General features: G+C 42.3%; 1 protein-coding gene across 1 annotated transcript in view; it reads right to left on the reverse strand.

The window, feature by feature from the left end:
• SLC2A13 (solute carrier family 2 member 13) overlaps window positions 1-26880 on the reverse strand; it is a 138208-nt gene extending 111328 nt beyond the window's left edge. The window contains exon 1 of the mRNA XM_048500126.1: window positions 26071-26880. Coding sequence (XP_048356083.1) covers window positions 26071-26653 — 583 coding nt within the window. The 5' untranslated portion in view covers window positions 26654-26880. The remainder of the gene's footprint in view (window positions 1-26070) is intronic.
• Between the last annotated feature and the right edge of the window lie 707 nt (window positions 26881-27587).

Consider the following 27587-nt stretch of genomic DNA (forward strand, 5'->3'; position numbering starts at 1 on the left):
CACAGGAAGTACATGGAAGAATTTCATCATTTCCTGCCTCTCTGCAATTGGTCGAGATCACACCCACACAAGATGCCCCACTCCTACAGTAGAAAATCCCAGTTCGCACAAATATACTGTTGCAGATGGAATTAAAGTTTCCATAGCTCACTTTACAAGATGAGGGTAGACTTCTCTCAAGGAACACCAGAATTCTCCAAGGTTTTTTTTAGTTAACCCCCAAATCTAGTAAGTTTTTGGTCATTAAATCAATAAGTTCATTAATGGCTAGGTCAACACCCTCAATCGTTTATATAAAAAATAAAAGGACTGTGGATCCATGGTAACTTCAGGATCTTGAATGGAAAGATTGATCTCGTTCATACAGTTAAAAATATCTGCCAGGTATTGATCAATGTTTCATGTATTGATCAACATACCCCTGTAAATAGGGAATACTGGAAAGTATAGATGTCTGGATCATCAATGTGAGTACATATGATTTCACTGTTTGGTGGCTGAACAACTACTGTGGACAGAGTTGTCTGGTAGTTGGCCAGCTAAGTCGTACAAGCATGTGTAGACAGGAAGATTGTGATCACCTGCAATCTAGTGGCAGATCTAATCACTACTGTAATTTCAAAGTATTGATGAACATAAACTATATTTCAAGGTATCTGCAACAACTGTAATGTGATATGTATATTTCTGTGATTTCTACTGGTAATAAAGTTACAGGTACTGCTTGCTAATAGTAACAGGGAATGCTAAATTTCAGTTAGAGTTTAGTGAAAATAAAGATGTAATTTTTTCCCATCCAGGTTCATGAATCCCCTGAAATCTGGGGAGCCCAGGTTAAGAACCACTGACTTAATATCACTGGCATCTGTGAATATACATTCCTTGGGAGAAGAAAAAAAGAACTACAGTTCAACAGCAATCTCAGCTGCAATGTCATGATTAGTGGGCTAATGATATACAATTCTTCTTCTGATCTCAAGATTTAACATCTTTTCAGATTTCCAAAGGAGCTTAAGCAAAAAAAAGTAAACCAATCAGTTTTATTTTTTCCAGTTGTATTTTCCTCCAACTTATTCTTCAAAGTGCATTTAGCATTAAACTGAATTCCCTCCTTCCTCTCACATGTTAATCAAAACACTACTTATATTGCCTGAACATTCAGTCAACAAACTTGTTCATATCTGAGCCCAATCCTTGTGGTTAAAAGCCAGATAAAACAAGTCTGAACCCAATCTTTCTGGCTAACAAGTCAGAAAAACAACATAACATAGTTGTCCTTTAGCTTACCATTACCCCAGAACATGCTCTTAACTACCAACATGGTTGAAAAAAATCTTAAAAGCAACGGAATGATTATTTAAAATGAAAATGCAAAAGTAGAACAGTGACCATACTTGCATGTAGTTCAGATATTGAACAATAATTGTTGAAATTGCCCAGTATGTAATAGCTGAAGTAGGCTTAGACTCAAATTTCCATGAATGGAAGTAGTTCTTGGAAGCACATCTTCCCCACAGTCTTTATCCATCAGCCCACTACTAAGGGTCAGGGGAACCTCATGAACAACATAGCATGGGCTGCTGCAGCAAAGTGAAGGAAACAGAAGAGTAAGAAGGATATTTCATGTGCTCCTCACTACTAGCTGATTCAGCTCCCTGATGTTATACGGCACCCTTCTAAATTAGACAGTGGGGCACACTATTGAGGAGGACCAAACCTCCAAACCTCGAACAACACTTTTAGGGGATGAAGGATGCTGCTGCAAAAAGTGCAGTAGGTGCAATTCCACACATTCCTTCAAGTCCCAAGAGTTTGATCCAATAGTATTTTACAACCACATTTAGATTTGGTGGAAGATCATGCTGTTAATCTCATTTTCTATAGTTTAAGGGCATTTGAACACTTGAAGCGGCCATCTACTGAATCAGACAATTGGTCCATCAAAATCAATAGTCCACTCAGGCTGGCAGCAGCTCTCCAAGGTCTCAGGCAGAGGTCTTTCACATTGCCTACTACGTGACTACTGAGCTTGCGCCCCTTAGCAGTAAACAGATCTTCAGGAAGTGGCTGCCGCCCAGCTGAGTCCATGGATCTTCAGCAAATGGCCTTCTGCCCAACTGAGTTCCACTACTGCAGAGCATGGCTCACTGGGGGACAGCACTTGGGCTGCCCAGTGTACTAATCAGATCCCATGCTGCATCTCATGCTTCTTCACATCTTTTGTCAATAAACTGTTTGGCTATGGCCAAAATCTTTGCCACAGATACATGTGTTGACTGTTTCCTGTTGGGGACCCTGAGCAGTACTGGTCCCACCAGTGGCGTAACTAGGCAAACTGGAGCCCTGGGCAAAACCTGAGTTTGATGCCCCCCAGGCACGTGCCCAATGCAACGCGCACCCCCCCCATCCCCCTTATAGCTACGCCCAGTGGCGTATCTAAGCAAACTGGAGTTTGGCACACGCCCCCATAGGCAGCCGCCCTCCCCCACCATGACCAAGCAATGATTTTTTACACCAGGTCATTTCAAAGTCACCATCACATTATAGAACATGCCCCAACTCACAAATCTGAACTCAGCAATAGGCCATGCCACACAGCAGAAATAAGTTGTTTTGAAAACATTTTCAAAATGATTTCAAAATGTTTTATTACTGCTATGAAAACATTTTATGGTGTTGTATCCAGTCCCCCCAATTGGGGAAACAGCATCACTTTCGATGTTATTTAAACTGGGGACCCCAGATTCTCCCTTTAAGGTGGATTTAAAAGGAGAATCTGGGCTCCCTAGTTTAAACAAGTGATGCTGGAATCCACCCCCAAACAGCATCATTTTCAATGGTGTTTAGGGAGCCCAGATTCTCCTTTTAAATCCACCTTAAAGGGAGAATCTGGGGTTCCCAGCTTAAACAACATTGAAAGTGATGCTATTTGGGGGTTGATTCTCCCCCACCCTGAAACAGCATCACTTTCAATGTTTAAACTGGGGACCTCAGATTCTCCCTTTAAATCCATGCCAAAGGGGGGGATTTAAAAGGAAAATCTGGGGAAATTTGGGGAATGCCTGCTGTCGGGGTGCAATTGTTAAGCTAGCAGCACCAATCTTTCAGGGTATCTTTAGGAAACTCTCCTAATGATACCACCCAGGTTTGGTGAAGTTTGGTTCAGGGGGTCCAAATTTATGGACCCTCAAGGGTGTAGCCCCATCTCCTATTACCTCCCATTGGAAACAATGGGTGATGGGGCACCCTTTTTTGGAGTCCATAGCTTTGGACCCCCTGGACCAAACTTCACAAGACCTGGGTGGTATCAGTAAGAGACTCTCCTGATGATACCTCCCAGGTTTGGTGAAGTTTGGCTCAGGGTGTCCAAAGTTATCACCCCTCAAAGGTGTAGCCCCATCTCCTATTAGCTCCCATTGGCAACAATGGGGGATGGGGCACCCCCTTTGGGAGTCCATAACTTTGGAATCCTTGAACCAAACTCCACCAAACCTGGGTGATAGCGTCAGGAGAGTCTCCCGAAACATCCCTGAAATTTTGGTGCTGCTAGCCTAAAAACTGTGCCCTCTGCAGGCCAAAAACAGAAAACACTGAAAATACAAAAAATCCCACAAACAAACCTGCAATTTTTGCGCCCCCATAAGGGTGCACCCTGGGCAACTGCCCACTTTGCCCAATGGGAGGAATGTCTCTGGGTCCCACCCTTGGTGGCAACTGGGTTTCCTGCACTGAGCAAGACTCCTCATCAACCTTGTGCCTTTTACAATGTAGAGAACCCTCACAACAACCAGTCTGCAGGAGATCCTCTCCAGGAATTCCTGTGACTGATGCGCGGTTTGCCAACAATTACATTACTGCATTTCCTCTCTTTCTTTGTTAGCACTGGGACAACATTTATCTATAAATATAGATATTGCAGATATTGCACTGAACTCTAATATTCGTATTGTCTCTAACATACATCCCAATTTATCATTCATGTTTTTGTATTTGGCTCCCTTCTAAATTAGACAGTGGGGCATCTATCATAATTAGTTACACTGTATGCTGTTGATCTGCTAACTTCTTTTTTAGTGTTTTTTTATTGCTGTATTTCTGTTTTAATGGGTAATTATCTGAAGTGTATGTTAGGGAGAGAATCGTATCCAACAGATGAAAACCTGCCACGGCCTTCACTTTCATGTGGCAATATTACCTGTATCTCTTTAAGCAGCGATACCTCACCTTGTCCATTCCTTCCCTAGTTGGATCCATATAACCATCTCTCACTCCTCCCACCTCATTTTCATTCTTCCCTTTCTCCTTTCCCCCCCACTTTTTAAAAAAGAAATCTCTACTCTTAGTTGTCTGAATGCATGCACCTCACACTTTTCTTTGATGTTGACAGGTTGGGGGGGGATATATTTATATAGTTACTGTATTTATATATTTACTATCTTGTGTGGAAAAACAATAAATAATCTTAATGATTAAAAAGTATGTGGGAAGTTTTGTCCTTTCTTCATTATGAATGAGAAGTGATATTATTATTACTTAAAGAATACTCATTTAAAAAACTGCAATGAAGATACAGCAATATTTCTTACACAAAAACCAACGGCTCAGAAAACTGTTGACATGCCAATGTTAGTGGCTCATCCATCTCAACAAAATTCAGCTCTTCTCAATGGAAGTCACTGGAGCACCTCAGTTTTTCCCATCACTCTTGGTGGCACTACTTATAATACTTACTCGTTCCACACCAAATTAGTGATTACAATATCCTTTCCCATCATATAAGAGTAGACATATAAATAGGAATGTTAGCTTTAATTTAATTATCTGAATAATCAATCGGGGAATCCATAAATCAATTTTTAATCTGGATTACTACATGTATCTCTGCCTCATTAATAAATACATATGCTATTTCATACAATTCCTAGGGCTAATTACTTAAATGCTACAGAAATGAAACTAACAAGCTTGCCTACTGTTGGACTAGTAATGATATCAAATTATTGTTATTACTCTTATGAAACAACTAGCGGGGCCTGGCCACGCGTTGCTGTGGCAACTGTCCTTCTCATCCAACCCACACAGATGTCCATGCAGGTCCAGTGATCCGCAGCATAGCCTTTTGGGGTGGTCAACTGGAATCCCTCTTTCCCTTTTCAATTCACATTGTTATATGGTGCTGTCTTGTTTTTTTAGTATAAGGTAACCCTTTCCATTCCACAACGGAACTGTCCAGAGTGCGAATCCCGCTGTCCATGAGGCTGGTTGACATGCACAGTCCTGCTTGGGGAAGGCAGAACTGGGGCAAGCAGGCTATCCCAGTCAGGCAGCAGAGGCAGGGTGGTGAGGCGCTCAGATGGAGGCCAGCTCCCTGGGTTCTTAAAGGGCCATGTGCAAAAGAAGCTGAGCCAGTAGTGTTGGTTCGCCCCCACCCCGCGGATTTTCTTAGAAGAAAAAGGCAAACTCCAGCTCACTTCTAGTAAAAGAGAGCTGTGGCGAATATGGGTGAGGAAGTGGGTAAGTGGTAGTTGGATGTGAGGGAGGGCAGAGTGAGGTGTGTGAGAATGAGATGGATGTGTATGAGAGTATGTGTGTTGTGTGGTAGCAGTGGGTGAGGCACAGAGAGTGAAAGTTACCTGCGTGTGTGGGGGGGGGGGGTAACCCCACCTGATGTCTTACATGGCAAAGTGTGTACGTGTTTCACTTCCACTCGTATTACCTAACAGTATTACCTATTTACTGTTTTCAATGCTCATCTCTGGCCATCTGCGCAAACAGTGTAAAGGCATGCCAACCCCTCAGGCCACAGACATGCTGCACGAACATTCTAAGGGTGACAGTTAAACACAGCCAGCTTCATGGCTTGGTGCGCCAGGAAAAAGATGTTTTATCTGGCTCAGGTATGGACTTTTGGTGATTTGAAGGTCCGATTACCTGCCCAGAACAGGGAGGGACGTCCTGTGAAAATTTGGGGGCGATCCGTCCAGCCGTTTCGGCGTTAGGGCATGACTAACAAAGTCACTGTTAGCTTTATATATATATAGATGTATCTTCAGGCACGGAAAAATTCTGACAGAAAAATAAAGCACTAGAAAATGTTTTGCCATATACTTCTGGGGGGAAATGTTAATATTTCACAGACTCCACCAGTTTGTTGCACTAACTGAATAAAAGAAATTTATGAAACCAGTCAGTAAGATAATAAGAAACAACGGATCTCGAGAATTCTATCATCAAAGGGTTTCTAGGGAAAGCCCTCCTCTGCCACACTTTTTCTGTTAGTATTGGATCTCTGGCGGGTATCTTTAGAGATAATGTCAGTTTATAGTCATTAAATCGTAAATGACTGAACATAAATTATTGCTTTATGCTGATTTTGTCATAGCCAGAGAGGTTTAAATGAATATGAAGTGATTAACAAAGTGAAGAAAAATCCAAACTTTAAACATATGCTGATGAGGTCCAAACTAATGCTGATTGACCATGAAAAATCACAGTGCATAGCTACACAAACATGTCAACTCAAGTGTGTGACAGTGGTTTAAAAAGGCAAATTATACGCTAAGCAACAGAAAATAAAACTGCCAGTATTATAAGGTCCTGTATATGTCTATGGTGTCTATGGTGAATTCTATTTGGAATATTGAGAACAGTTCTGATCTCTGTAACTCAAAAGAGATATTCTAATAGTAGAAAAGGTATATAAAAGAAAAACCAAATGATCAAGTGACTGAATCACATTCCATATGATTAAGGACAAAGAAGGCTTTACAAAATGTTAAGGCGGGACTTGACAGAGAATTTAGGGCAATTTACAAGGTGGAGAAAATGGGAAGGGAAAGTTTTGCCCTGCTCTCCCTCTTTTCTTTCTACACCATATTCACTTGACCTGGAACAAAATTCTTACCCAAAGGTGACGTTTTGCCTGCTTTGAGAGTTGCTTAAGCCCTGGTTTTCTGATACTATGCTCTACAGGTGAAAAGAATACAGGTACATAAAGTATTCATCAATTACAGGTCAAGGTCCATTGACTTCCTTGTATTTACATTTAAGTTTTGTCAATTACATGCATTTGAAATTAACAGCTGCTGATTAGTTTCTTATGGATTCCTGATGTAATCCTGCCCCTAAATTTATTTTTTTTAAAAACTCTACCTACCAACCACAGTACCATATTCTTAGGTATATTGATTTATGCTTGCAATGCTTCTCCTAGGTTTAAGATGAAATGTTTGATGTTTAGAAGAATCCCCTTTGTTTACAAATACCGTATATACTTGCATATAAGTCGAATTTTTCAGCACATTTTTTGTGCTGAAAAGCCCCCCTAGACTTATACGTGAGTCAGCTGTATTTTAAAAAATAGTTTAGGGTTTTTGCTTTGTCAGCCGCCCAAGGGCGCAGTTTTTAGGCGAGCAGCACCAAAATTTCAGGGATTTGTCAAGAGACTCTCCTGATGATACCATCCAAGTTTGGTAAAGTTTGGTTCAGGCGGTCCAAATTTATGAACCCCCAAAGGGGGTGCCCCCATCCCCCATTGTTTCCAATGGGAGCTAATAGTAGATGGGGCTACCCTTTTGAGAGTCCATAACTTTGGACCTCTTGAACCAAACTTCACCAAACCTGGGTGGTATCATCAGGAGGGTCTCCTAAAGATATTCTGAACTGTTGGTACTGCTAACATAAACATTCCTCCCCTGACCAAGGATTTTAACTCTTGTGTTTTAGCTTGGTTGCTGGTTGAGGTAAGGTTTTTGTACTTTTAAAGTAATTGTTCAGACCATATTGTTTTTGTTGACCCTCTTTTCCACTTAAAGAGCTAGTTTACTGTTTCTCTTTGAAATAAATATTCAAAAACTTTTAACCTACTGATGCCTCAATTAATGTAATTTTATTGGTATCTATTTTTATTTTTGAAATTTACCAGTAGCTGCTGCATTTCCCACCCTCGACTTATACGCGAGTCAATACGTTTTCCCAGTTTTTTGTGGTAAAATTAGGTGCCTCGACTTATATGCGGGTCAACTTATACACGAATATATATGGTATTTCTGAAAATCATTATCAGTAAGATTACCTGAAGAACTTTGAATCACAAACTATGTCCAGATTTCAGCAAAAGTAATCATGAATCAAAACAGATTTTCAGCCCTTTTGCCAGTTTTTAGTTTTTAAATTTTGCACACAAAACTAACGTTACGATGTATAATAAGGATCTCAACTTTTAAAAATATTTTATCACAACAGAACAAAAAAAAACCATTAAAATTCTGCAACTTAGCTTAGTATTACATGGTCATTTCTTTACAGAGGAATTAGCAACATATAAAATCCCACCTTTCATTTGGAAACACTTAAGCTTATTTCACAGCAAAAGAAGCAAGAACACATTACACAACTTGCATCATCTAACAGATGCAGGAACCCAAAGGCCTGAAATTCAATATCTCTACTCAAAAGCTCATTAAACCTCTGTGCCCTAAAATCAATAGCTTCAGCTTCAACCAATCATAGCAATAGTGTATGCTTCCTTTTCACATTTCTCAACAAATGATGGCTTCCTTCCCTCTCACAATTGCACAAAAATAAGTCCTATGTCCAAATACTGTGTTCCATTCCTGCCTCTTTGGCACGCCTCTGATCCCCCTTGTGAACTTGCATTGTGCACTGCTAAAGAAAAGTGCAGAGATAAGATCATTGATGCATAAAGTGAAAAGTCTTATCTATGACAACATTTTTAGAAATTCCCCTCAGTGAAAAAAAATTAAGAACACAAAGAATTGCATTCCCTGTGCCAGCTACTGTTTGACAAGCCTATACAATCAGCAGAAGAAAGCAAAAGGTAACCTACATGGTCATTGTTGAACCAGCTTTCCATCTCAAGAATCTGTCATTTTTAATTTGTTTGTTTTTTTGCCATCAAGTCATAGCTGATTTATGGAGACCCCATAGGATTTTTAAGGCAAGGTTCAGAGGTGATTTGCTATAGTCTGCCTCCACATCACGCTCCTGGTGTTCCTTGGAGGTCTTCAATCCAAATACCAACCAGGGTCAGGGCCAAGAGTATGTGACTGGCCCAAGGCACAGGTATAGCTGGGCCAAACTGCGCCCAGTGCACAGTCTATATTTTCCGCCCCGCTCCCCATGGCCCCCTGCGGCGCCCCCCCTTTGGTGCCCCTCTTCCCACACTTACCTTAGTTCCTTTCCTTTTCCTAGAACATTTTCAGGCTGAAAAAAAGGCCTATTCACAGTTCAGGCTTTAAAACGGCCTGATGGGATCTACACTTCCCAGGAGACCTTGTGAGCCCCCAGGTCTCCTGGGAACTGTAGTTCCTCAGGCCGTTTTTAGCCTGTACTGTGAACAGGCCTTTTTTTCAGCCTATGAAAGTTCTAGGAAAAGGAAAGGAACTAAGGTAAGTATGGGAAGGGGGTGAGGGCACTGCAAGGGGGCGCTGTGGGGAGGTGCCATGGGGGGCAGGGGGAAGGGGGAGGGGCCTGGGGGTGATTTCCTTCTGTATGCATCCAGTGCACAGCACACACCCTCACCTAGCCATGGTTTTATGGTTAGCATTCATGCCAGCATAATACAACACCATGATTAGCCCCAAAAGAAATAGAAGAAACCAAGACAGACATGAAATCTGCTTCATGGTGGGGTGCTGTTGGTTGTCTGGTCAACCTCAACTACTACAAGGATAAGTGATTCACCCTTATAATGCATCTTGTCAATAACTCATTTTACTTCACACTCAGTTGGCAGAGAGCTTATTTGCTTTGACAGGATGCAATCATTATGTTCCACACCACCATGTAACAGAATGAGAAGATCTAAAGTAGGGCTATAAAACAATACATACCCCAGCAGAAGGACACCCATTTTTTAAACAAACAAGGAAATGTTATCCAGATTTCTCTGAAATTGTACATAGTACTTCAGAGATTTCGTGTGCTGACACAGAGCAATACTCAAATGGCAATGAATCATAACAAACATCTGCTTACTGTTTTTCAGGCAAAGAAACACTCCACATTATTAAAAGATCTTTCTTCCATAACTAATTATGATTTTCAAGCTGGCTTGATAGAAAGCAAAAAATCCACTGCAATTTTGAAACTTTGTTTTACTAGATCTAGTGTACTTAGGACTAACAGAGGTTCATTTTCATTAGCAAGCACGACAAATCCTACAAGAATTCAGGAAGCCTCTTAACTGAACTTGCTGAAAACCTAGGCATAAATATACCTCATAACAACCCACATTTTACAAAAATCAAGCTCATCAGTTAAATAAATGTCTAGTAACTCATTCAAACCAGCAATCCATTATAAAACAGTCTGTATTTCAGGGTGAGGTGAGGAAATGACCAGAAAGTTGCTACAGCTCCCACCCATAGAAGTAACTGAAGTAGACTCATGAAAGCTTTATTTTTTGGTTATCTTATGGGGGGGGGGTCCTTTTAAGAAGAGCATGGAGTCAAGAATACAAGCTGCCTAGCACATTTTAACTTCAAAAAAATTGACAGCAGCTGGAAAACTCAGATTTTGCTTGTTGGCAACGTAAGGGGACCTGCCAAACTAGGGTTGCCAACATCCAGGTAGGGTCTGAAATTCTCCCAGAATTACTGGGACTGAACAGATTCACCCTCCAGAAGAAAGGGAAGGTTCTATGGCACCACAAGCCTACTAAGCTCCTTTTCCAATCTCCACCTGCCTAGGGAACCATTTTCAAATCACCAGGAATTTCCCAAATCAGAGCAGGCCACCCTATGCTAACAAAGCATCCTGAACATGGTCCAAGATACTTAACAGGGAAATTCAATGTTCCTATTAAGTAACCTTTATGGATATTCTTGGAGCAGTTACAGTTCTCTCAGAACTCTCTCAGCTAAGCCAGGGGAAGGCAATGGCAAAACACCTCTGAATGTCTCTTGCCTATGGGGTGACTGTAAGTCAGCCATGAGGCACATACATACATTTATTAGTAATTGAAAAATCTGTCTTCTGGCATCATTACTATGTTCTGTTCTAAACTCAGAGCCTTAACAAAGAACAATGCCCACAACCCACAGGGGTACATAACTGGTACAAAGGATTCTACATTTTTACTATTGTTTAACCTCCCTAGTTTCAAATACCATATATACCGGCGTATAAGACGATTTTTAATACAGGAAAATCTTATCAAAAGTCGGGGGTCGTCTTTTACGCCGGGCATCCTCCACCCCCTTCTCGGACTTGCCACCACCTGGCCGATTGACTGGCCACTCCAGCAAGGGAGCTCCCTGCAGCCAGCCCGGCGACTACGAGGGCCCAAGGGCATTCCCCGCTCCTGCGCCAGATGGGCCAGGGGACTCCCGTGGCAGAGGGAACCCCCGGGGATGCTGGGGAACGGGAACTCCTCTGGGGGACCCCGTTGAGAACCCCATGCCAGCGGGGATCAGTGGCCTGACAAGCCGGAAGTCCCACGTGACGACCAGCAACGAGGCAGAGGGGTTTTAGGGCAGCTGGGGGAAGGGGAGGAGATAAAAGGAGGAAAAGAGGAAGAGACGGGACGGTGTGGTGGGAGGCAGGGGGAGGAGTGGGTGTTGTGGCTGAGAGGGAAGGGGTGTGGAGGACAGAGAGATGGGGAGAGGATTGGGAGAACGTGCGCAAAGTTGGTGAAGAGCGGGAGGGACTCAAAGGGGAGAGTGAGGGGGAGGGAGCTCAGGAGGTGTCCTGCCCCCGTTGCACCTGGCCTCTGGCGGGCCACCCAGGGTGCCGCTGCCACCACTCTGTCCCGCCCCTGCAACGATTGGCCGGCCAAGGAAGGCCACCCGGGGTGCCGCCACCGCTGCCGCCAGGGCTCTGTCCCGCCCCCGACACGATCGGTCTGCCTCTCCTGAGTCTGACCGCGGCCATACGGGGTAGTCTTATATGGCGAGTATGTGCCAAAATCTATATTTTAACTGGAAAAGTGAGGGGGTCGTCTTATACCCCCAGTAGCCACACTGAATAACCGTGAAAAGTAAGAATTGACTTATTTTGGGTAGCTCTTCATTTGCAAACTGAAAACAGGTGGGGTTTTGCTTCTTTTTTTCTGACTCCAAGAACACCTATATGTCACAATGGTATACCTATCCATAGGAAGGCTGTCTAGATACTGCTGCATTCTTGCTTATTGGGCAATTTAAATTATAAAGTTAAGTTCTATACATTCACCTTTTAAAGGTTAGCAATAGTTTTTGGCGATCAAACATAAAAGCTGTTTGTAACTATCACCACCTACTTGCTACACATGATACCACAAAAGCATCCAATGCTTGATTTCTCACCCAAGGTCAGTAAATTAATCTACCCTGTGCTGAAATATCCCCAGGTATGCATTAATATGGGATACTATTATTAAAATTTTAAATGAACAGTACCAGGGCTGACAGGTGAGACATCTGATTATGATTTGACATCGTGTTTATGATTTACCTATATACTCGTGTATAAGTCGAGTTTTTCAGCACATTTTTTGTGCTGAAAAAGCCCCCCTCGACTTATACACGAGTCAGCTGTATTTTAAAAAATATTTTAGGGTTTTTGCTTTGTCAGCTGCCAGGGGGTGCAGTTTTTAGGCTAGCAGCACCAAAATTTCAGGATATCATCAGTTGACACTCCTGATGATACCAGTCAAGTTTGGTAAAGTTTGGTTCAGGGGGTCCAAAGTTATAGACCCCCAAAGAGGGTGCCCTCATCCCCCATTGTTTCCAATGGAAGCTAATAGTAGATGGGGCTACCCTTTTGAGGGTCCATAACTTTGGACCCCCTGAACCAACCTTCACCAAACCTGGGTGGTATCGTCAGGGGGGTCTCCTAAAGATACTTTGAAATGTTGGTACTGCTAACATAAACATTCCTCCCCTGACAGGCACCCTCAAATTTTCCCCAGATTCTCCCTTTAAATCACCCACCCCCTTCTGAGAATTAAAGGGAGAATCAGGGATTACCAGTAGCTGCTACATTTCCCACCCTCGACTTATATGCGAATCAATACGTTTTCCCAGTTTTTTGTGGTAAAATTAGGTGCCTCGACTTATATGCGGGTCGACTTATACACGAGTATATACGGTAGTACATCATTGTAACAAGAAATTCTAACATATTTAAACAGGCCTTTGTTTCAACAAGCAAAATGTGTTTATTAAACTGAAAAATTAACTCAAATAGGTGGTATTTGGTGAAATGCAAATTCATTTAAATGTAACTAAATATTTCAAAGCAGATTAGTAGTCAAACAGTAATCTTTTGAAATTCCTGTTACAAAGCTTGTATTACTTCTGATGTATCAGTATGCTAACACTACATTTCAGAACACAAAGCAACTCTTGGTAAAAAAAATCAGAATCTACCCCCAAGCCATAAACAGGCACTGAACAAGTGAAAACTATCCTTCACTCACCCTTAATGCTAATACATACAACAATACAGTTAGAAAAACTTAGTAACATCAAAGCCATATTTAGTCAACTTTACCTTGTACTTTTAATTACACTACAGTAGAATTTACAGACTAGGTGGTGCTAGTAATGTTATGCAAGACAGAGGTGATTTAGCATCAGTGTTGAAAGGCACACACTTACTCCAAGTCTGAGCAGTCAAAATTACAAATAATCAGACAAATTCATCTATAATTAACATCAGAATCCTACTCACATATGTACCTTTCTGCTTGGGCAGCATAAAGATTAAATGTTAAGCAAAACAAATTCTCAGAACTAAAACAAGCAATTAAGAGGCAAAACAGCTGGACTACTATATCACCATACACACTTTATTCTAATCGTTGTGAATTTTTAAGCATAGTGTTGATGGTAACTAACATTATCATCCAAGTATATTTAATGTCATAAAATGTGGTTTAGCTGAAAAGCCTGCTTTATTATATTGCTCTTTTAGTATCCTAGCTTACTGCTTCTAGTTTGAACTGATACTTACCAATCAGCTATATTGCTTATTTAAGGTCTTGTGAAATTACTTAAGTTCCTTAGCTCCCTCTGATGGCTGATTTCATGATGAAAATGTTAACTGAGTCTATTTCGGTGATACAAAGAGCCTGTTAATACTTGAAGAGAACATAACCTCCAAGAATTCTACCAATATTTCTAGTAGCTTTTTTCCCACTGAACAGAAGTTGTGTTGAATACGGGAAAAACACTTCATCAGAATCTGAAGATGAAAAAATAAAAATTATGCTACATTCCAATTCAGAATTACAGTAATTACGTTTATATTTAAGTACCATATATACTCATGTATAAGTCGACCCGCATATAAGTCGAAGCACCTAATTTTACCACAAAAAACTGGGAAAACTTATTGACTCGCGTATAAGTCGAGGGTGGGAAATGCAGCAGCTACTGGTAAATTTCAAAAATAAAAATAGATACCAATAAAATTACATTAATTGAGGGATCAGTAGGTTAAAAGTTTTTGAATATTTATTTCAAAGAAAAACAGTAAAGCTCTGTAAGTGGAAAAGGGAGTCAACAAAAACAATATGGTCTCAACAATAACTTTAAAAGTACAAAAACCTTAGCTCAACCAGCAACCAAGCGACCGACAAAGTAAAAACCCTAAAATATTTTTTAAAATACAGCTGACTCGTGTAGAAGTCGAAGGGGGCTTTTTCAGCACAAAAAATGTATATACGGTACCATTTTTCCAACAATCACTCAGGGGTTTTTCCAGACACTAGCTTGTCCATCACAGTGGCCAACAAGCCTAAAATTCTCCGATATTATGCAGAGTTAACTATTTTAGACATTCTGAGATCTATATACATTTAGACTTTGCAAGCTATTATCTTACGATCTATTAACAAAAAAGTGTAGTTCATGCTAAAAGATGTATTGCATTCCACTTCCACTGCTCAGATTTTCAGACTATTTTTCTTATGGAAACTTTCTTATGCTACAGGTTCACAGACCCAAAAACTGAAATCCATAACTCAATATGAAGAAGACACATCTGATTACTCTTGAGTTAATCTGACTGAATTCAGGCTACTCCAAATGTAAGACACAGATCTATTATTATGTAAAGCATTGAACTATCAAAATAGCAGCAACTGAAGAAAGGGCTGGATCTCAACTGTCAGATTGTTCCAACTTCTACAGAAATATTAATATCAATCATTTAATACTTGCCATAAATGTAATTTTTCTATAGTAACTGGTTAAGAATACAGAATAATCTATTTAATAGTTCTGGTGACATAGTTCTGCTGCAGATATAAAATTTATTTGTAAATAATCTTATCCGTCACATTCCCAATTACAAAAGGTCATTTATTGCAATTAAACAAGCCAATGTATTACACTACACTTGATCTTAGCCAAAAGGCTGAGAAGCGATTAACAAGCCAATGTAAATATATTCATGGGGCAACTGAAACATGAAAATATAACAGAAAATAAAAGAACAGCAATGGATTTTTATTCTTCATATGTATGGTTAATTTAAACCAATTTAATTTGATTTCCAGAGTGTTTCCACAATATTTTCAATTAGTCAAAGATGTAAACTTTGTAGCAAAATGTAAAGTGATGCACATAGGGGCAAAAAATCCAAACTTCACATACATGCTACAGGGGTCAATGCTATCAGTCACAGACCAGGAAAGGGATTTGGGTGTCTTAGTTGATAGTTCCATGGGAATGTCAACTCAATGCATGGCAGCTGTGAAAAAGGCAAACTCTATGCTGGGGATAATTAGGAAAGAGTTGATAATAAAACTGCAAGGATTGTCATGTCCTTATATAAAGCAGTGGTGCGACCGCACTTGGAGTACTGTGTTCAGTTCTGGTCGCCACATCTCAAAAAGGATATCGAAGAGATAGAAAAAGTGCAGAGAAGGGCAACGAGGATGATTGAAGGATTGGAGCACCTTCCTTATGAGGAGAGGCTGCAGCGTTTGGGACTCTTTAGTTTGGAGAGGAGGCGGCTGAGGGGGGATATGATTGAAGTCTATAAAATTATGCATGGGGTAGAAAATGTTGACAGAGAGAAATTTTTCTCTCTTTCTCACAATACTAGAACCAGGGGGCATTCATTGAAAATGCTGGGGGGAAGAATTAGGACTAATAAAAGGAAACACTTCTTCACACAACGTGTGATTGGTATTTGGAATATGCTGCCTCAGGAGGTGGTTATGGCCACTAACCTGGATAGCTTTAAAAAGGGCTTGGACAGATTTATGGAGGAGAAGTCGATCTATGGCTACCAATCTTGATCCTCCTTGATCTCAGATTGCAAATGCCTTAGCAGACCAGGTGCTCAGGAGCAGCAGCAGAAGGCCATTGCTTTCACCTCCTGCATGTGAGCTCCCAAAGGCACCTGGTGGGCCACTGTGAGTAGCAGAATGCTGGACTAGATGGACTCTGGTCTGATCCAACAGGCTAGTTCTTATGTTCTTATGTTCTTAAACTGTAATGTATGATATGTACATTATAAATTATGAATTTTAGTTCACTATTTAGTTTATATGCCATCTTTGTGGGCATAATTCCAGCTCAGATTATAAATAAAGCAAAATGTAACTGCCAAAAGGGTTTTTTAATTCACATTTTTTCAAACATAGACTAACTTCTTGAGGGTAACATTCAACATGCTATATCAGGGATGTCTAAACTGTGGCTTAGGAGGTACATATGGCTTTTTGCCACACAATGTGCAGCTTTCAGGTCTCCCCGTCTCTCTCAGCTTACTCCCAGGTCTGTGTGTTTCTGTTTTCTTTTTCTTCTTTTCTTATTAAATACATATTTCTTTCTGGTCACGATTGGAGGGTACACCTTAACCAGCTAAGGGGCCTGCCTGTGGCATGTACATGTGCACATGGGTCTCTTCTAGGGATGCGGTCTGGTTTCTTAAGGAGTGAAACAGGCTCTAGAGCAGGGGAGGAGGCAAGGATAACATATCAACTGGATTTTAAATTACTCATGACAAAGATGGAAACTCACAATATTTCTACTAGAAGTAGAACTCTAATTTACATATTTTTCTCCGTGTTTTGATCAGATATTTAGCATCTCAGACAAAGAAGTATCATTAGCAACATCGGTTTTTACTCCTTTTGTTTTTATTTCTGGCAGTCTAATTTAATGTTAATAAAAATTACATACATTAATAATTATTACTATGTATGGTGGATTCTGCATGGGCCAAAAACTGCAGTGTGAAAATGGTGTAAAAGGGTGTAAAAGGGTTTACACCATTTTCACACCGCTGTTTTTGGCCCATGCAGAATTCGCCTATGTGTATTTTAAAATATTTATATAAAGGTTTGTAACAAAATGTGAATGTAACAATAAAAACACACGTGTAGTATTTGTTCATTTCTTGTGGGTCTCAAACATCTGAGGTTTATTCTATGTGGCTCTTAGGTTAAGCAAGTTTGGCCTTCCATGCTATATGTTCATGAAATTGTTACCAAATGGCTGAGAGACCGCACTGTCTTGCTGTTAACAAACAGGCAATCTGATCTATCTTCACTTCTTGATTTTTCAACTAGCACTAGCAGTGCTGTAGAACAAAAGTGACATATCACTGAACAGAAAAAATGTTGTACTGTTTGCAAAGGTCATTCAATGTTTCTGATGTCAGCTGTAGAGTTTTTAGATTAAACTTGTAACACAAGACAGGGCATCAACAGTTCAGCATTTCTACATCTTTACTTGGCAGATTGTGATTCAAAAACAGGAGTAAATTTGTGCACTAAACTGTGCATTATAACTAAGCAGTCGTAAGGCAAACAGAAATTAAAATCATGCAGAAATCAACTAGTCAAGCATATTCACTTGCATTAATAGTCCATCATCCAATCCACAGTCCAAATGCTCATATTTATTCATACTGCCATATATGAAATGAGGATAACTATTTTTACTATTTTTTACAAGTCATCTTGTGTAACCCCATAGGAAGACAACTATTTAAAACAGTAGTAATATTGCCACATGCCAGATTAATTTAGTTCCAAATGCATGGATGAGTCAGACATTGAACTCACAGGAAAATTTCCCAGTGGGCCAATGACAGAAACCCCTCCCCTTGGCCTTGGCTCCAAGGCTGAGGCAGAAGGGGCTGTCCTCTCAGCAGTCCTGAGCACAGGTTTCTGCAAAGGAACTGAGTGTAAGGGGATAAATGAGGAGACCAGATATGAGGAGCTGGTCCTGCCCCGGCAGGAAGGGTTGGTCAGAACCCCCAGTCTCTTCCATGGCAGATTCCCCCATTAATCTTTCTGGAAGTTCCAGCATAGCCGAGGTTTCTTGAACAGAAACCCCAATAATATTAAGCAAACTAAATCAACTATTTCCTAAGTATGTCATGCTTAGAATTGCAATCCAAGCATGTTTATTTGAAAGCCCTGTTGAATATAATGGATCTAACTTCCTGCTATGTAAACATAGTACCATATATACTTGCGTATAAACTGACGAAAAAGCCCTCCTCGGCTTATACGCAAGCCACTCACTCACTGCCGCCGCCTCCTCTAGGTGAAACTGTTCTTATTCACTTATGCCCCACTTTTCTCCTCAAAGGGATCCAATACTTTCATTGTTCTCTTTTATCTTCACAACAACCATGTATGGCAGATTAGGCTGGGGGAGTGTGATGGGCCCAAGGTCACACAGCAAGCTTCCATGGCAGAATGGGAATTTGAACCTGAGTCCTAATCTAGTATAACTTTCTTGTTATAAGTCTGTCCCAAAACTGGCAATAATTTCAGAAGAACTATTACAAATGTGTTGAAATAAAAATAAACATGAGGCTTTAAATATCAACATTTTAAAAAAATTTATGATAGGCTTTGGGGGACCAGAGCCCATTTTGTCACATAGTATGAGACTCCTGTCCCACAAATGCAGTGTTGATAGCACATTATGGAATGGCATAACTGAGTTATTGAGAATCTTCATTTGAAGCCATAAGTCTGATTATTAGACAATGTCTCTGTGGTGCTGGTATTCTAGAATTTCATGAAACTGTAAAAATATTCTGCTGGGATATAACTAATTGATATACCAAAGAATCTTTCCTCATTAAAAGCATTCTTATGTCTCAGCTTCATAGCTGCACTGATACCGGCCCTACAAAACTCAAGACTAATATTTATTCTATTTTTACATTTTTTTACATTTACATGTGTTACCTGCCCTTTACCATAGTCTCAGGGTGAGCTATTTATGCGACTAGCTTTAATGTATACATATATCCCTTTGCCTGATTTCATTATTTATGTGCAAGGGTGATAATTGTGGAAACTGTGATGGCTGCATTTTGGGTATGAACAAAAAACTGCTCAATTGGAACAATAGATTAGCTGATTATGGATTACGGCTAAATTTACAAAAAACAGAATACCTCAAATGTGGCCCTCAAACAAATGGAACAATCCAAATTAATGGCCAGGACTTGAAGAAGACCACTCAATTTAAATATCTCGGATCCCTGGTCACAGCAGATGGGGATACCCAACCAGATGCTCCATCTACAGATAACGCAGCATGGATGAAGTGGCAGCAAACCACAAGAGCCCTTTGCGACAAAAAAAAAATACCTGAACATCTGAGGGCAAAAGTGTACACCACAGTTAACCACCCTGTGGTCCTATATGGAACCGAATGTTGACCAACAACTCAGAAACATGAACAAACTCTTCATGTGATAGAAATGAAGATGCCCCAGTGCTTGGCCTGACTCTTTTCGATTGTGTTACAAATGAAGACATACGACAAAAACTTGGAATTACACCAGTAACAAAGAAAATGAGGGAAACATAGCTCCAGTGGTACGGGCATTTTTGCGACAGGGGGAGACTTCTGTTGCAAAAACGGCCCTAAACTCCTAAACTAGAGGCCACTGCCCACGCGGAAGACCAAGGAAACGGTGGATGGACAGCACTGCTGAAGACATGCATGCTGTCAATCTTACCCCTAAAATTGCCCAAAATCGAGATATTTGGCAAAGAAAATGTCAGCTCTAACCCCCTCAAGGGGAATATAGCCCAAGAACAAGAAGATTAAAAAGGCATCAGATGTGGACTTTTTACATGGATTAAATGATACATGACTCTGTAGTACTGTGATTAGAACTGAATTGTTTTAGTTACATTCTACTTTTCTCTCCACTGGGGACACATAAAGTATCTTACAATTTCTCCCCTTCTCATCTTTATCCTCACAACAATCCTGTGAGGTAGGTTAGGCAGAGAGAGAGAGAGAGAGAGAGAGAGAGAGAGAGAGAGAGAGAGAAACTGGCCCAAGATCCCCCAGCAAAGTTCCACAGCAGAGTAGGGATTTCATCCTGATTATCTTTGATCCTGGCCTAACAATCTAACCACTACACTATGCTGACTTTCAACTGTATGTTATTTGGACTTCAAAGCAGCCATGAAAAAGGGGAAGGCCACATGACTATAGCTATAATGGATTCCCAGCTGCCAACATGCACAATTATTTTTAAAAAGTCAACAACAAAGTTAAAAAACTACCAAACAAGAGTAGTACTGTCTAAGTAACACTCAAATAGGATTACCAATTATTTCTGTTGTAACTGGTCACCATCCTTAGGTTGGTCATTTCCATGTCTTAAAACTGTCAAAAAAATGGTCTTTTGCAAGGTAGCCAGTGCTCCTCTCACTAGATGTCATCAGGAAAATATTTTATCTCGGTCCCCATTTAAAACATTTGACAGCCATTGTGATGTGGAAGTCAGAGCACTGGACTAGGAACTGGAATGCTCAGAGGCAAATTCCCACTTAGTCATGAAGTTCACTTGGCGAGCCAGTTACTCTCCTTCAGTCCAATCTATTCACAAGGAAGCTGTGAGAATAAAATGAAGATCATGTATGCTATCCTAAGTTCCTTGGAAAGTTAAGTGAAATAAAAAAATATACACACTGGATTCCTCAGGGGAGGAGATGCAGTATCTCTTCCATTCCTACCACTGCCAACCAGACTGTAGTTCTGTGACCTACAGATCATGCCGTAAGGAGCCACTGTGATTTTTCCCCATTTTAGTTCTCCAACCAGTTCCTGCCTCAGAATCTTTCTACAGGCAGCTTCCTTTCCCTTCTCCCTGTCATAAAGAATTCTACTTTGCCAGTGCTCATGGAAACTATATAAAACAATTAGAATATGTGGCCACTGCAGGACTGCATACTTGCCCTTGCCAGAAAGTAAAGATCAGATTCCCTAACTGCATTTAAATACTCACTTTGACATTGTCAGGTTGATTTTCCCATTCCCCCTTTTCTATCCATTCTCCCTCCCACTCATGTCTTATTTTTTGTTTAATTCTGAGGACATTGGGGGTTATGTATCTGGGAAACACAAATGTTTTGGAAGACAATTACTTGAAAAACAGAAAATAACAAATCAGGCCCTGCCCATAGGCTAATATTAAATACAGGAGGGGAAATAAATTGAAAGAAAAAATAAATTTATTCAAATTATTCTGGAAGTACTATGGCGTTGTGCAGCATTACATAAAATGTAGCTGCAAAAACTAACTAAAACAGCAATGATGTCTTCCCTTAGAAAAGCAGCAGAGGAAAAGAAATTATAAGCTTGAAAGACAGGAGGGGAAATATTTTATTTTTGGTAAGTATACCCTTACCAAACATACAAGTATCTGTGGTAGCTTTCAATATTTTTTTTTAAAAGTTATCACAATAAGTCACGCAAAGCTGCAGCAAAAAGCAGACAAAATTATTAATTAAAAGAGCATCACACAAAGATAGTGGTGCTAATGATCTCACAGGTCTCCTAAAAGCAGAATATAAAAAAGACAGGAGATCATCCTAAAACACAGAAGCAGAACAACAGCAAGGCAGCTGATAAAAATCCACTGTGGGCAGAAAATAAAAATGTCTTCATCTAGCACTTAAAAGATCATACATTCAGGACGAGGGGAGCTTCTGTTTCAAGATCTAGATGCCTACTGAAAAGACTATATCCCTGGTGCTCAACTATCCCATTTCTGAAATCAAAGACCTCCTATGATGATTTCCAGACACCCAGAATGATATGATTACAACAGTCATAGAATTCAAGAGAAACAAAAGGTGTCAAGTGACAGCAAGAAATATCAATGTGAAGACTACAGCAATCTGAAGGACATCAAGTCCAACCTTTTCCCACACCACCTACCCCAGTGGCACCACCCAGTATTTCAGAGGCTCACCTCAGTTGACTAGGGAGACAACCAAACCTGCATGCCAAGCAGAAAGGTCTGGCATTCCTCGGATTGACACATGTGCAGGGTTTATCCATCTCTGCCTCCTGATACTGCTATATAAAATGAATGTTTTTTCTCCAAGATCCAAGCATATTCAAAGACAATGATCCTAAAGCATATTTATTTGGAAACCAAGTCTTCTCAAAACTAACAGGTCTAATATCAAAGTAAATGAAATCTAATGAAGGCAAAAAGCCCAGATATGCTCCTTATCTAATAGCACATTCACTTTCATGTTCACACTCTCAGTGCCATTTTAAGCAAAATTAGACTATTCTAAATTTATTGACTTCCGTGGACTGAGAAGGCTGTACCTCATCTTAGGGTGGTGTTGATAGTCACTAACTATAAATGGTGTCTAAACATGGAAAACCATATGAAAGAGATTGATGCACTGGATATAAAGGCACACCTGGACTGGGGAAACCTGAGTTCCTATACGCACTCTGTCACTGACAGCCCTGATCTGCTTTTATGGAAGTCGTCAGAATTCGGGAGTAAGCAAGATTCCTGGAACTCAGAGGCTGACAAGGCTAAAAACTCTGTTCTAATAAATTCACACTGCTAGAGATGTTAACACTTCTTCCAAAAGCTGGGAGACGGAAGAGAGAAAACGAAGAAAAAATTACCTCCTGCACTCGTTCATGGGTCAAGTAAATTAGGCTTCAGGGATTTAATGGCATGATACCAGAACAGAGGCAGCTATTAGAGAGACCATTTCACAGCCTCATGAATGTTCAACTGTATCAATATAAGGGTGCTCTTCAATATGCTACAAGAAAAGTAATGTTTACATTTTTTGGTTTGCTTACAGATCTACACATTAACTTTCAAGTTTGAGACAGCAACTGTACAGATAAATGGACATTTTATGGGAATTAAATTGTTTCTTTAATCTACTTCATCATGCATCATCATAGTTATAACTAGGACATCTGAATCAGTAAGCCCCCCTGCACACATTCCCAAAAGCTATGCAAAACCACTGTGTCTTTTAAGGAGAAGCAGTCGTATACATTTGGAAAATTAAGCAGAAGAAAAGATCCAGTGCTAAAAGACGGTTGGGAGCAACCAAGGTGTACTAGAATTGAATTATTTAAAATGGAACTTCTAAATCATAAACCAGGGATACTAGAACAGTTGAAACACTTCAAATTTTCCTGAAGAATCATGATATGCAATCACAAAGTTTTTTCTTTTAAAAAAGGCAAACCAGATCAAATCCTGTGACAGTAAATTTAATTGGAAAGAGACCAACATCTTGTCAGTGCATAAAAACATTGAACGTTAAGACAACTCCTCAAGTTATCTAGCTTAAGTTTTTGCTGCTTCCAATCACATTACAGCACAGATGGAGGTGACATCAAAACTGGGAGGAATAAAATTTTGAGAGTTTAAAAAAGTGATAAGCACAGACGGAACATGGATAAAGCAATTTTGAGCAATTTCTAAGTTACGCCACGGCCCTATTGATTATTTACCAGCATGATATAGTGCAGTGGTTCTCAACCTTCCTAATGCCATGACCCTTTAATACAGTTCCTCATGTTGTGGTGACCCTCAACCAGAACATTTATCCATTTTACAGATGGAGAACACTGATGCAGAGAGTCTTAGGGTCGTGAAAGGGTCGTTCAACCCCCAAAGGGGTCGCAACCCATAGGTTTAGAACCACTGGTATAGTGGTTAAGAGAAGTGGACTCTAATCTGGAGATTCAGGTTTGATTTCCATTCCTCCACATGAACAGTGGACTCTTATCTTGTGAACTGGATTTGCTTCCTGGCTCCTATGCATGAAGCTTGCTGCGTATGACCTTGGGCTAGTCAAAATTCTTTCTGAACTCTCTTAGCCCCACCTTCCTCACAAGGTGTCTGTTGTGGGGAGAAGAAGGCAAAGAAGTTTGTAAGCTGCCTTGAGTCTCCTTACAGGAGAGAAAGGCAAGGTATAAATACAAACTCCTCTTCTTCACTTCTTCCCACTTTTATCCTCAAAGGAGAACCTAAAGTAGCTTCCACCATTCTCCTCTCCTCCATTTTATCCTCTTAGCATCAATATGCGGTAGGTTGGGCTGAGAGTGTGTGTCTGGCCCAAAATCAAGAGGCAGAGTGAAGATCTGGATCTGGATCTCCCATATCATAGTCTCACCTAACCGTTACACCATGTCAGAGGTGCAACTGGGGAAAATTGAGCCCGGGGAGGACTCTGCGTGTTCCGGGGGGGGGGCACTTCCTGTCTCCCACTTACTTGGTGGGGAGGATCACTCACTGGGTGGCGCACCAAGGAGGAGGCTGGGGCAGTAAGTCCCTCGGTGAGCAAGCTGTGGTGCGGCCACCCCCTCTGCCCGGCCAAGCAGCCGCAGCCGGCTCTTGCACCATGACTGGCTCGGTTGGACAGAGGAGGTGGCCGCGGCACAAGAGGACTGGCCAGGCGGCACCAGGCACCGCCTGGGCAGTCCTCTTGCACCACGGCCAGCTAGGCTACTGCCAGAGGGGCAGGCCAACAACCCAATGACGCGGAGCAGCCAAGCACCAGCCGGGTAGGTCTTGGCCCGAAACTTGGGAAGCACCCGAGCTATCCAAAGAGCTGAGAGGCCTGCCTAGGGCCTAGGCGGTGCCTGGCTGCTCCACGCCACGGCCGGGTTGTCTGCTGCCCGAGGGGCAGGCAGAGGCCTGCCTCTCGGCCCAAAGAGTGGGGGCAATTTTCCACCCCCACATGACTCAACGGGGCGTTTGTCCCAGGATATCCCCATTGCAGCTACGCTACTGCACCATGTTGACTGTGTAGAAGAAGACGAGTTTGGATTTATATCCCCCCTTTCTCTCCTGTAGGAGACTCAAAGGGGCTTACAATCTCCTTGCCCTTCCCCCCTCACAACAAACACCCTGTAAGGTGGGTGGGACTGAGAGAGCTCGGAAAAGCTGTGACTAGCCCAAGGTCACCAGCTGGCGTGTGTGGGAGTTCACAGGCTAATCTGAATTCCCCAGATAAGCCTCCACAGCTCAAACTGCAGAGCTGGGAATCAAACCCAGTTCCTCCAGATCAGACCTATGAAGCACCAGACCTGTGGCACCTTGCAGACTAACAGAGTTTTATATCAACATCAGGTATTATCTATCTGTCAAAGAGGGTTCACACCCACAAAAACTTATCCTCAAATAAAACCTTGTTAGGCATTTTGCTGTACTTGAAAGACTAGCAAGATTCTGTGCCAACATAAGCTTTTGTGGACAAGAATTCCCATGGTGAGATGCCCAGAAGCACATGCTAAAATACAGTCATCAGGGTCTCGCAGCCCCTGGAAATCTAACATGTCACAACCTTACACAGATAACAGAACCAGATAATCAGGAAAGGATGGAATAAAATCCTGCCTGTTCTTAAAACTCTTTAGGTTCTTTTAAACCCTTCCTCATTGCTGTTACTTCCAGTGTGCTTCAGGGTAGTTGATAGCTTCAGGTGGGTAGCTGTGTCAGTTTGCAAAAGGAGCAAAACTCAAACCCAGCGGTACCTTAAAGACCAGCCAGATTTTCTGAGTACAAGCTGTCCAGGCAAAGCTCCTTTTTTTCAACTCTCCCAGAGATGGGGAAGTTGAGTTTCTTTCCAGAACACTTAAGATTTGAACAAAGGATACTTCACTTTCCAACAGCCCCAAGGTTTGTAACTAGACACATCCATGCTCCTGCTTACAGGTTTGTCCCAGGCAAGGGATGCCGGCAGCAGGAGGTGCTCAGCCAGCCCCGATCGGGCAAAGCGGGGGAAAAGTTTCCCGAGCGGGCGTGCGCAAAGCGAGGCGGGTCCCGACTCACCTATGCCGAGCCCCACCACGATGCGGCCCCCCAGCAACGTTTCCTTGTTCTGGGCCGCGGCCAGCACAGCAGCCCCGGCCGTGAAGACCAGGCTGGCCAGGAGGATGCAGGGTCGGCGGCCGCAGCAGCCGTTGAGCGCCCCGCCGGCCAGCGCCGAGACGGCGGCGGCGCCCACCGTGCTGGAGACCAGCAGCTCCTGCCAGAGGGCGTCCAGGCGGAGCTCCTTCTTGAGCAGCAGCAGCGCTCCGGACACCACGCCGGTGTCATAGCCGAAGAGGAAGCCGCCCAGCGCGGAGAAGACCGACACCACGTAGACGAAGGCCGGCGTCTCATCCTGCTGGAACTGCCGCCGAGCCGCCCGCTCCAGTTCCGCGCAGTCGCCGCCACCGCTGCCGCCGGTAGACGCTTGGCTGTGGAGGCTGGAACAGGACTCGGCGGCGGCGGCGATAAGGCTCCGCTCGCCCAGGCTGGCCGTGTCGGGCGCCGCCTGCTGCTGCTGCTGCTGCTGCTGGCGGCGGCGCTTCTCCCCCATCAGGTTGCTCAGGCTCCGCAAAGTATACTCCACATTGGCCTTGCGGGACATGGAGCAGCCGCCGCCGCCGCCACAGCCTCACTCAGCGGCCTCTGCCGGCGGGGACCGAGAAGAGCCGCGACGAGCACAGTCGCTTCTCACAGCGCCGCGCGGACCGGCTGACTGGGCTACGTCCGCTTCGCCTGGCTCATTGCCCTCCCGCTCCGACTGAGGCGAGGCAGCGCCGCTCCCCTCAGCCCGGAGCCTGCGGCTGTTGCTGACGACGACGGTCGCCTCCCCCTCACACCCACCCGCGCCCGGCTTCACGAGAGGGAGGAGGAGGGAATAAGAAAACCCTTCCGCGATGCCACCTCCACCGGGCACTGGCCTAACGGAGCAGGGCGGGCAAGCAAGAGGCGTGGCTAACGCGGGGAGAGTGGGCGGGGCGGACCACCACCCCCTCTTTTTTTAATTGTATGTTTAACGCGGCTGGGAGGATTCTTGTATTGCCTTTCCACAGAGCAAGCGCGATCGGAAAGACAGAGCAAAAAAAAAAAAACTTCTTCTGAGCACGCGTATTAAGCGAAGGAGAAGCTACTGATCATGCCATTACTTATGTTTGTCCAGTTAGCAAGCGAATACCTCTTCAGTGAGAATAAAGAAAAGGTTAAAATTCTGTTAACTGGCATAGTAGAAGTAGAGATCCAACCGGAGTCTGCTGCGCTGCTGCAGCCGATTTAGAGGAATACCCCCTTTGGATTCATTGTAATTGAAAATTAAAAGCAATCTGATAGGAAGTTTTCCCTGTCACATTTTTATCCTGCTCCCTTTTCACAGGTTTAAGCCCATCCATGGCTACTACTCGTAGACACAGTATTTACTAACCACTGTTTTATAGTGTTTAGAACGTCAGCCTGGGCTCTTTCTGCCCATCCTATCTTACGGAGTTATTGTGAAGATAAAATGGAGGGCGGAGACTCATGTGCATCACCTCCTCCACCTCCCT

The sequence above is a fragment of the Sphaerodactylus townsendi genome, linkage group LG06 (genome assembly GCF_021028975.2).
Source record: "Sphaerodactylus townsendi isolate TG3544 linkage group LG06, MPM_Stown_v2.3, whole genome shotgun sequence".
Classification (NCBI taxonomy): Eukaryota; Metazoa; Chordata; class Lepidosauria; order Squamata; family Sphaerodactylidae; genus Sphaerodactylus; species Sphaerodactylus townsendi.